This window comes from Mytilus edulis, chromosome 2 (genome assembly GCF_963676685.1).
Source record: "Mytilus edulis chromosome 2, xbMytEdul2.2, whole genome shotgun sequence".
Classification (NCBI taxonomy): domain Eukaryota; kingdom Metazoa; phylum Mollusca; class Bivalvia; order Mytilida; family Mytilidae; genus Mytilus; species Mytilus edulis.
Genome location: NC_092345.1, coordinates 87,115,112 through 87,127,660, shown reverse-complemented (window position 1 = coordinate 87,127,660; position 12,549 = coordinate 87,115,112). Strand labels below are relative to the sequence as shown.

General features: G+C 31.6%; 1 protein-coding gene across 3 annotated transcripts in view; it reads right to left on the bottom strand.

Annotated features, from left to right (window-relative positions):
• The window catches only part of LOC139513276 (uncharacterized), a 70,488-nt gene that overhangs the window by 29,692 nt on the left and 28,247 nt on the right, over window positions 1-12,549 (bottom strand). The window contains exons 15-16 of one of the 3 annotated variants that reach the window (XM_071301622.1): window positions 10,790-11,257; window positions 8,707-10,741 (exon numbers count right to left, since the gene is read on the bottom strand). In XM_071301622.1, coding sequence (XP_071157723.1) covers window positions 10,373-10,741; window positions 10,790-11,257 — 837 coding nt within the window. In that variant the 3' untranslated portion in view covers window positions 8,707-10,372. Of the gene's footprint in view, window positions 1-8,706; window positions 11,258-12,549 lie in introns of those variants that run through there. The other 2 variants (XM_071301621.1, XM_071301620.1) reach the window with 2 other exon arrangements.

Sequence of the window (12,549 nt, the reverse complement as noted above, 5' to 3'; positions counted from 1 at the left end):
TTCTTAACAGTCGCTGAACATTTAAAATTTGGCCATGGACAATAGACATATTCCAGTCTAAACTTGAACTTCGTATTATGAAGCATCTGTTTATAAGATATGAAGTATACAGGTCTCTAACATCTGAAATATAACGGGTTTTTTATATAAGGAACTAACGCCGTCATCTAAAAATCCAGACTATGGTTTGTATTCTGCGACAAATAAGACAAAAACCTAGGTATCGTACTTCTTTAATAACCAGGAACAGTACCAGCCGTGTAGGTCAATGCGGAATTAAGTAAACAATATGTATCCATTAATTAACACATGACATTAATTGGATTTATTTATTCGTTGTCGCTTACAAGTTTCGGTGCCAGATACAGAAATTCCATTAGAAGTGAGGCAATTGACTGCCTCAGTGGATGCACAAAAAAGAGGGCGATCCCTGCCCACCCCCGCCTCTAGAGTTTTTTTTAATGATTTTTATTCAGAAAAGTGCTCCCATACAGGTTCGGTCTAGTGTGAACAGGACATTTCTGTTAATGCAATATGTTGTAGAATGAGTTTTGAAAAGCTCCTTCATACCTAAAACACGTTTTGATTTGCTAGTATGATCGATGCAAATCTAATACTAAAAATAATGTGAGATTGCAGCAAAACATGTGAAATACTTGAATTAATCTTTACTCAAGTTGTACAAGGATTGACATTTCGAATCTCCATTTATCAGAAACAGTTCGACCTTGTCTGGATAAAGGTAACTATCCACATTTCGTTTTTTTTATGTTCAAATTTGAAAACAAGAACAACGAAAGATTTTGATTCTTTAAAACTGTAAACACTCTCTTTTAAAATGTACTCATGTTGTGGTTTTTCAAAAAACATGTTTCACCAAAGTTATTGTTGTGTATTTCCAAACAAAGCCGGTGGTTGTCGTTTGATGGTGTCTGCCACAACTGTTTCTCGTATTTTATATTAGATAAATCCTCAAAAAACGTCAAGGTCAAATTTGCCTGTAGAAGTTGCAACCTTAGTTATCGTAAAATTACAATATTGTGACATAAAAAGACGTAAATCTTAAATTCATTTCACATACAAGCCTTTCTCTTAAAACTCTTTAAATCTTTACGGAATTTCGTATGAAGCTTAATGTGTACTCGTATATTTGATCTTATAACGTATTGTTTAAGAGTAAGGATTACTACAAACTACAGCGTTTGGTAGATTATAGAATTGAGGTAACCTTTACAACAATCGTTTTAAAGGACATTGTTAACCAAACTCAAAAAGTAAAAGGAATAAAACCATCTTTTTTTATTCGGATTATATGTAAGTGTTGTCTTAAATGAAAAATCGCCCTGGGTATGCATGAAATCCATTTTGGGGAGTGACATACAGAAGTTGCACATGTCAGTCCGAACCATCTAAATATAGGTATTCGGTACACAGAATGTGCTATATATATGGAGGTGAAAACGCATCATATAGGAAGCTATTTTGAGGCTGGGTACAATGATATCGCTTGCTCTGATTCGTACTAAGAGGCATGTGAAGAAAATTTCACGTAAACTTTTTTGTGTACAAATATTTGAATATTCAGGAAACATATTAGTGATGAATGTGAAAAGGCATCAGAAGGTTTAGCATGGTCAATTGTATTAAATATCAATTTCCATGTAAACTCTAATTAGTAGATAATGAGAACTGAAATATCATGTGACCCACGGACAGACGAGGTTAAATGTCATACCACTCGTTTGTATCTGGATATAAAAAGAAGTTTAAAAAAAAAATGAAAAAAGATGTCCAATAAAGACAAATCCTGATCTAGCAAACAGGACACAGAAAACTAAATATCGAGCAATACAAACCCAAAGAAAAACGGTGAACTTCAGTGCTCTGCAAAGTATAAGTAGTTCATGCTTAACTAGAAGCATTCATTGATTTTTCAATCATGATAAGCAAAAATCTGTTGACATAATGTCGGAGGATGAGATTGTTCTTAAGATTTATGGATAATACCCATGGTCACGTATGATAAAAAATTCCATTAAAATCATCCCGTTCATGGTGCCGTAAACCTACGTCTTTGATATTATTCTTTCATTTCGAGTGCAATAGGATAATCGCGGCCAACATCATCAAATCAATTATTCATCAGAGGACATTATCTCTTTTGTAGTACATTATGTCGGAGAATATTGCTAGTGTCTCATTATACTTCTCGGAGAAGTCCCTCTATGACTTCTCCATACAACGATCCAGCAGATGAAGTGAGGCACAGTCTTTTCCAATGTGAATGCCACTGTACGTTGAACTGTTCATTAAAAGTAACAAGTATGCTATCAATTAAAACAATCAGGCATCTTTCTGTTTGAATCAAAGTAATTTTATACAAAATATAACTCATCCATTCCTGTAGAAAGGCATTTGTATCTTCCATAGTCAGTATTTTTTTTTTATGAAACAAGGTCTTAAAATTAGAAATATTTGTGTAAAACGATTATAAGTCAAAAAGGGGTGAAAACAAATGTTTATATACGATTTTATGAGAAGAGGGACTTATCAGACTTTGTTTACCCTTCTTGGAGTACATAGTCTCTTGGACCAGAAGGCAATCCCTAATATCAATCATGTAATAAATGTTAAAAATTATATAACAGTGAAGTCTTCCTTTATAGAAGTTGACAATTTAAAGATAGCAAACATATATTCGGACTCTTTGTTCTACAAATGATACTCCTTAGTGAGCTGCTCATTTCTGATTCTGCTTATAAGTGGTGTGAATACTTTCACAAGAAAACTAAGAAAGCTTGGAAAGTGACATACACCTTGTTTCTAAAGATATAATACATTCCAGAGAAATGAAGTCTTGTTACGGATCTTTGAAGATGTGATTAATGAATAAAATATCTATACAGCTGTTTGTGAATAGAGTGCCAGATGCAGGTAACTTGAGCAAAAGTAACAAGTATCCGAATAATTGACTAGCAAAGACCCTCATTTTCTTTGCTGTAAAATGGTTAAATGAGTGAATGATTTATATGCTATGAACTGACATTTGACATATCACACTTTCCAAAATACAAATAGAAGCTACTAGTATATACATTACAATTTAAATTTCTGGTTCCCAAAATATATAAACCAAAAAATACCTTCCTGAAATTCTTACTTACAAAACAGAGATGATTATTCTAACAAAGGAAGATACATTATAACATTTAGTTTCAGCAAATATCAGTATATCACACTGCATTACTTTGATTAGGCTGGCAGTTTAATTATTATTTTGATACAATATCTTTTAAGCTACATTTTTGTAAGTAAACTGTTTGAAAAGGCTATTTTTAATGAAATAGTACACAATTTTGTTTAGCCCCTCCCCGATGCAAGATTTCCTCGCTTTGTTAAAGATCAGCTGGTGGCCTTCTGCTGTTTTCTCTCCTTAAGGCTGGTTGTCTCTTTAACACATCCCCCCTTTAATGCATTCCCCATTCCCATTCTCAATTCGTTTTTATTGATTTCTGTTATCTTTAATAGGTAAAATTAATAAAATGACTTTTTTTTTATTTTTAAAGAAATTTTGTAAACTTTCCTGGTTACAATGGAGAATATTTAATTCATCACTGCAACTTGGCCAAGTTTCCAAATCATGCAGGTCTTATGTGTTCCTACTGCTAACACCTTCCTGATTTAGTCAATGTACCTTCAGAATAAGTCACATTACTAAAGTAACTAATCATTAAAATATATTTAAGATGACAGAGCTTGAATATTGTTTATTGAATGTATGCTGCAATTTCTATTTCTATTCTTATAGAAATTCATAACATAAAGCATTTTATTGAAAGCACAGTTTTATTTTGACACTATTAACCTGAATGTTTTCTTAATCATATCACCCAATTTAAAAGAAACTTTTTTCTAAAATTCAATGGGCTATTAACCTTGATTTCTGATGCATTTGATAGCATGTGCAATTGACAAGTATTTATAAAACTTTACATTTCAGAATATTTCATTATAATCTGTGAAGATTAAAAAGATTTTGGTAAAATATGACATGTCCTCTTTTGTCACCAATTATAGGTTGCAATTCTGTAAATATAGATAATGCAATTTCCTATAGTATCTTCTTATACAACCTAAACATGGCACTTTTACTATGAAATTTTGTAATGAATAATCTCCTCATATGGATAGTCCATATCATGACATATGCACTACTATTATTTTTTTCTCAAGGTCAAAACATAGGGCTGTGCCACATATTTAAAACATGTCTATTCCTCAAACTTGTAAGAGTTTAAACTTATACTAAAATTCTGTACTACATCTCCTTTAACTTTAAGTCTTCCTCCCAATTCAATTCAACCGCTATGAATGTGCATTTATACTGGTGTAATTCCCAAGGTGTGTTTCTATGAGATGAAATATGGAGATCATGTCTGGAGCTAGTACGTCATCAAAACAAATATCTATGACATTTAAATATCTCCCGAAAAGAGGCATGGTTTAAGAAACAGTTGTACAAAGTACAACCTTCAGATTGGATTTATATTGTTTTACAAATAGAGGAAACAAACAAAAAACAAAAATAACAAACTCTTAACAATGCCCTTGCATTAAAATTTCATTCATATTTGTGTGTAATTAATGAATATAACATTCACATTATTGATTTTTTAACTTACAATATTGTAAACATTCAAAGTAAATGCTTTTCAAAACTGTGTCAAAGTTGACAACAAAAAGTAATGAATGCACAAACTTATATGTATTAGTAAATAAAATGTTCATAATTCTCTTAAAGAGATACACCACAATGTATATAGGTTAAACAAGATCTTTTCTGTGAAAAATTTAGCCAGTAATTTTGTTATCAGCATATGACAATCTTAGATAATCAAAAATCATTATTTCATCTTGACTTTTCCATAATAAACCCCCTTCTTAAGCTTCAATCTACTTTATCCTAGAGAAATTGGTAATTATTTATGCCCCCGACATATACAACAAGCATGTTACTTTTGATCACCCTTCTGTCTACCTTTTTTCTTCCATCCATCCATCCCAATTTCATCTCTGCAATCTGAACTTAAATTTGTCTCATTAAACTTTTATGGAACTTATACACAATGCCAAAAACAACACACAGACAGTGTTTAAACTTTAGTTGTGAGTCATTTACCTTTTCAGAGTTATGACTCTATTTGACTTCGAAAATTGCAAAGCTTGATCAGGGGTATTCATATCTAGACACATTCTTCTTTTTTTTTTTAAATAAATTTAATTGGTAAATTGTGTAAATCTTTTCTTATAAGCTATATGTAATATTGTACTTTTAAAGAAATAGCATCAAAGAAGTGCATATTCTTTTAAAACAAATTAGATAACAATATGGAACACAAATGTGGACCATTGGGACATTCTTTTATCCCTTTACTTTAGCTGCTTCATAGAATAGTTAGAATCAAAGGTACCAGGATTATAATTTAGTAAGCCAAATACATATTGTTTTGTCTGACAGAGAATTGAAATTAAATCCAACATGAAGTCAGAAACTGAATGATGAAAATAATTCAATTGAGGCTTTACTAAAACAATTTTTAGAAAGGGTATTGAATGTTTTATTTCCTTGAAACTTATTATCTTGAAGTAGATATTAACTAATCGCCCAGTCATGTTAATTTAGAGACAATATTATCCTACTCTTTTTGTAAAGTGGGTTAAAAATGAGGACATTGAAGCAGAGGCTCAATATTTTTCAATGCTTTACAGCATTATTTATCTACAGAATTATACACAAAAAATATCATTACTCTTGTTTCTTTCACTCAATGAGGAACAAACAAATATAAGAATGTTATCACTTTTAAATCTATTAGATTCCAGTACACTTGAAGCATTGTGTCCCGTCTTTCTTCAAGTCAATTTTTGTGTAAAATATAATCCCTTCTAAACAGAAAATCTTTTAAATTATTTTCCTCTTTTTCAATCAATTGAAAAACTATCATATGGAAAATAATTAATATTCATTTTCTGTTCCCTGATATTATTTTTACACAAAAACAACTTGAAGAACTGAACAATCTAAAATTAAGTTCAAGCAGCTGCTACTTTTACTTTTTTTTTATCTAGTAAAATTTAATTGAAGTTGGTCATTTACTTAGAGGTCTATATTTGTACACTGCGTCCAAAAGTACTGTTGTGAGAATATAACTGCATCAGGTTTGCAATGTCAGATAATTTTTACAAAAAAATCTTTTACAGGTTATCTTATTTAATCAGTCACTGAATGCATTTTATAGTCAGTAGTCACAGTCCAATATGAAAAGGTGTAAAAAGGTGAAAAGGTAACTTATAAAAAGTTAGAAACAGCACATTTCAAATTTGTTTTGTAAAAAAACATAAATCTCACTCATTAATTAAATTGAAATTAAATACTAAATTATAAGTAAAGAAAGTATTGTCACTATGCTTGTGAATGTATATTTTATTACTTATCATTTGGTGCAGCAAACTATGCATAAGCTACACTGCATATTTGACAGTTAATGTCTACTTTTTTGACTTATCTGAAACTCTCCTCATATTGAGATTCAAAGTGTCCATGCACATTGTTGGTTATCCTCATGAGGAAGGCTCATAACCAAATATTGTAAAAGTTGCATTATTGTGTGATAAAAAAATCTAAAAAAATGAACTTGATGAAGTTTTAATTTCCATTGTGACTTATGTTTCAAAAAGTTTAATAGGAGGAGGGTTGAGACTGTATGAACTCTGCAACAGTTTCATGTGCCTGTCACAAGTCAAGAACCTAATCAGTTGATGTCATATGTCATATCTTAATGTTTAGTTATTTGAGAATATGATTTTAATGGCAGATCTTTGATTGTTTCTATTTAATTTTTACCCAGCTTTTATAAATATTAGATGGTTTAAAGATTGGCATATTGTGTAGACACCTGTCTATTTTTGAAGACTGTATATTGCCTTCTACATATTTTTTCTATTATTTCAGCTGTTTGGTTGATGTCTCACTGATGCCTCTTAAACATCTCCTTTTATTCAAACACTATCATTAAGATATCATAAAGCTTTCCAGATGTCATTTTATTTCACAGTATAAGAACAAGAGTGCACACGCTGAAATGTCTCGCCTTCTATACTAATCATTGATATTATGTTGATAGTCCTAAGTAAAAAGCTAAGCTTTATAACAACTGTACCATAAACTTAACATTAACCAAGATAACTAAACAAAGACCAATGAACCTTGAAAATGAGGTCAAGGTCAGATGAACCATGCCAGGCAGACATGTACAGCTAACAATGCTTCTATACAACATATATAGTTGACCTATTACTTATAGTTTAAGAAAAATAGACCAAAACACAAAAACTTAACACTGTGCAATGAACCGTGAAAATGAGGTTACCGTCAAATAAAACCTGCGCGACTGACATAAAGATCATAAAATATTTCCATACACCAAATATAGTTGACCTACATGACCTATGGCATATAGTATTAGATAAAAAGACCAAAACTCAAAAACTTAACTTTGACCACTGAACCATGAAAATGAGGTCAAGGTCACATGACATCTGCCCGCTAGACATGTACACCTTACAATCATTCCATACAACAAATATAGTAGACCTATTGCATATAGTATGAGAACAACAGACCAAAACACAAAAATTTAACTATAACCACTGAACCATGAAAATGAGGTCAAGGTCAGATGACACCTGCCAGTTGGACATGTACACCTTACAGTCCTTCCATACACCGAATATACTAGCCCTATTGCTTATAGTATCTGAGATATGGACTTGACCACCAAAACTTAACCTTGTTCACTGATCCATGAAATGAGGTCGAGGTCAAGTGAAAACTGTCTGACAGACATGAGGACCTTGCAAGGTACGCACATATCAAATATAGTTATCCTATTACTTATAATAAGAGAGAATTCAACATTACAAAAAATTTGAACTTTTTTTTCAAGTGGTCACTGAACCATGAAAATGAGGTCAAGGACATTGGACATGTGACTGACGGAAACTTCGTAACATGAGGCATCTATATACAAAGTATGAAGCATCCAGGTCTTCCACCTTCTAAAATATAAAGCTTTTAAGAAGTTAGCTAACGCCGCCGCCGTAGCCGCCGCCGGATCACTATCCCTATGTCGAGCTTTCTGCAACAAAAGTTGCAGGCTCGACAAAAATGAATCTATTCCCATGAATAAAAGTTTAAAGAAGATTTAAGTCTTGGTGACCATCTTGATTGATATCAATGAAATATTTCTGCAATCAATGCTTACAAAATGTTAAGTTGTCCTTACTTCAAATTATTAAATGAACAGGCCCTTTTGAACAGTAGAGAACTTTCACAACTTTTGTCTACTTTAGAATCGGCCATCAAACATTTTATCATATATGTCCTTAGGCAAAACACTGTGTATCTTCCTCAATTTATACTATAGAATTATGAAATTATGAAATAGATAATGTTAGTGATTCATTTGATACTTTTCACCATTTATAACCATTTATGAAATATATATAAATTATTCGTCTACATATCAAAACTTTAAACAAACTGATCTAATATACTAGTCATAATACACAAGCATTACATTTTTGTGGAGCACAGTTGTTTGCTTACGAAAATGTAGTGCTCCTGCAAGAAACATGACAAACATAACATATTTTCAGTATTTATTTTTGTACAACAATGCTGATAATAGTACACAATTATATTTTACAAATAACTTTTTAAAAACAGTTACAAGTATATTTTCATGAACTGATCCAAGTAAGTTTTGGTAACTAGGTTATTTAGGTACTCTTTTTTCCACCATATCAATTAGTTCAATAATATTGTATTTGTTGCAATGACAACTAATATGAATTAGGTTAACAAAAATTTCACCCGTGATTTTAACTTTTTTTGGTAAAATTGATACGTAGCTGCATTTTAATTCTAACATTGATATTGTTATATTTTAACAAATCTTAAAAAAACCTCTTATTCTTATCTATTGATTCAATTTTCAAAATATATTCAATCTAACAAACTGACATTTCAGTAATGGACTGAGGCAAAGGGACTAATGCTTACAAAGCAAATGTACATTGGTTACCAATTTTCATAAATTTTCACAACAGCAAACAATTCTGGATGTGTTTTCCCTTAATATAGGACACTATTTTATATTGTGAAGCAAGTCTTTTGTTGAACAGAGAGAGTTTTTTTTAATTTGTCAATCAGTTAAAATTACTTAATACACCTATATATCAGTTTTGTTAAGATCCTATCATAAGATGGGATTTCTCAAAATTTGTGATTTTTTTTTAACAACAAAACTGAGTTATATTTTAAAAAATCAGTGAGCTGAATAATATGCCTATCTATATATGAAGCACAACGGTGCAATATTTCATTGGTCTCTGACTCATACTTTTTGAGCTTCTGGAGGCTCTATATATACAAACAGTAGAGTAAACTGTTTACAGTGAAAATATAAGATCAAACATGAAGTTGAAAGCATTGTCTTTGAATGCTCACAGTAGTTGGAGAAAAGATGGTCAGACTTATTGTCTTTGGGAATTAAACATGATGAAAAAATATTAATCAATCAGATGCTTTAAACCAGATTACAACAAAATGTATATTTACAACAAAGTCTCATGTTTATGTTAAAAAGATGTATTAAATGATTGACACATATAAATTGGTAGCAAAATTTAATTTTGACTTCCCTATGACTACTTTTTATTTAACCATTAAAGTAAAATAATCTGTTGTCAATTTGATAGATTTAAAAGCTATGGCCTGAACTACAGACCCTTAATTTACTTCTTTACACTTTTTTTTTTAAAAACAATGAACTAAAAAATAGACTTTAAGGACCCTATGTTCATAATTTTCTAAATATAACAATTAAGCATTAGATGATTCATGACAACTACAATTCTAATTTCCCAGTAGTTTCAAACAAGATGATTATTAATTAGCTACCTTATGGATGAAGAGGTGTGGGCAATATCTCACATTAGGACCAGAAGAGGTTAACCCTTAATGATTCAGTCAATTTCTAGTTAAAAAAATTAATGTCCATTACGGTACATGATTGCAGATTAAACCGTTAAAAATAAAATAAATCATTTTCATAATGAATACAAATAATAGCTGAGATCTATTTTATGATTGCGTTTTTAAGTGTTATTTCAATTCCTAATCTGTAAAACTATACAATTCAAATTATTATGCAATAAAAAACAGTTAGACAATTTTTAAACTTGACAAAAAAATTTAAAAAGTTAACATGTTTAGGAATAGATTAAAATCAAACATTATAACATTGATTCATTCTGTGGGTGGTGGAGGGCCTGGTGGCAGAGGGGGTGGTGCTATATCTGGCAGTGGTGGCTGCACCATTGGAGGAGGAGGAGGCACCATTGGTGGAGGTGGCACCATGGATTGAGCCATATACATATGATTCCAATCCATGGGTGATTGATATGCATTTCCATCGTACATCTGACCTGGTGGAGTTTGTTGGAATTGCTGGTACGATGCCATTGTGTATCCAGCATTTCCTGCAAAAGTATAATCACCACCAGGTTGAGGTTGATAATAAGACATTGGCAATGATGTCATTCCCTGTGCATCATAAGCTTGTGACATTTCTGATGTCATCATTCCTTGTGATGATGCATAATAAGGTTCAGATACCTGTGATGTCATCATTCCTTGTGATGATGCATAATAAGGTTCAGATACCTGTGATGTCATCATTCCTTGTGATGTATAAAAAGGTTCAGATACCTGTGATGTCATCATTCCTTGTGATGCATAATAAGGTTCAGATACCTGTGATGTCATCATTCCTTGTGATGATGCATAATAAGATTCAGATACCTGTGATGTCATCATTCCTTGTGTAGTCTGATAAATATCATTTTGTGGAGTTAGCACCTGCTTGTCAGTGCTCTGTGCTGATGTTGTTTTTACATTTTGTACAGCACATTTCTGACTTTTTGACTTAGCAGTGGTATTTGACCCTGACGATTTAACAGACGTTGCACTCAAGTCTGAAGATGTTGTTGCCTGTGTCTTTCCATTGATCATACCGTATGCATCATATCTCTGTTTTTTGGTACTCTGTTTTTTAGGTTGATGTTTACCTGAGGATTTATTTCCTGTCTGCTCCTGTAGTTTTTGTTGTTGCTGCTCTACTGTATCCTGTAACTGTCAATAGAAAACAACTTTTGTGAAAATTGAATTATTTTTGGAGGTTTCAAATTGGGGGAAAAAACACAACTTATATTCCCTAGCTGTTTCTGGAATAAATACTGACTCAACTCATTTAAAATCTTTAATATTTTGTATTGTTTCTTGATTTTACTATAAAATTGTATAGCAAGTAAACACAAGTGTGGATTTCTGCCTGATATATGTTGATATTATATGAAATCTACATGCTTAAATACATTTATGGTGCATTATCAGCATGCACATCTAGCATAGGTTTATACTGAAGAAGATGCTAGGGACCATCTAATTGTGAATTCGAGATGATGAACAGCCATTTAAATTCCCCAAAAGGGCCAACAGTGAAAAACCCTCATGGGTAGCCAAGGTTGTTAAACACCCAAAAGTGGTAACAGCCATTATAATTTTCTTCTTAAATAGTTTATTTTCAAATGCAAGAAGGGTCTTTGTGTCAGGAAATAATACATAAAACCTGTTCTTTTCTATGAAACGCACATTGTCACTTCTGTGAATAAATTTGTAAATTGATATTCAGGGACAGGTCAAATCAACTGTAAGAAATAATACTGACCTCTATGAATGCTTTTTCATTTTCCCCCCTTAAGGTGGTACCTAACACCTGAACTAAAATTAATTTGGCTCGTTTAATTTTCTTAAAATTTTGACAAAGTATTTACTTTGACCCTTTGACAAAAATATAAAAAAAATCCAAAAAATTGAACCAACCGTTTAATCAGAAAAAATACACTGGTTATATAGCAGTTTGACAAACACTCATTTTGATCATTGAGAAGCTTAATATTCCCTTTAAAACACGTCATTAAAACGTTCTGTTGATTTTACAGAGTTATCTCCCTGTAGTGTTAGGTACCACCTTAAGGTACAACTAGAGTAAAAGAATACAGGAAAAACTGATTCAAATAATACAACCAATACTTACCTCTTTTAATATTTTTCTTCTGAAATTGCATTGGCAGATCTAGATGGTCCTGGGGTATATTTTAAATACGGAGATTCCAGGACAAGCTTAATCAAATGTGAGAAGTTGAGAACCAGTGCTCAACTATTTGGATGTTTTTCAGTTGATATAACATTACAGGTGGAATAGAGGTTAGAACCAGTGCTCAGTTCTTTTGATGTTTAAAGCTTGCATTTTATGACAAGCTGAATCAAAGGTTTGAACCAGTACTTCTTTTGTTTGATATTTATAAAATCTCATATCTATGGACAAGCTGAATCTGTATATGAATATGTTTCAATTGATATTT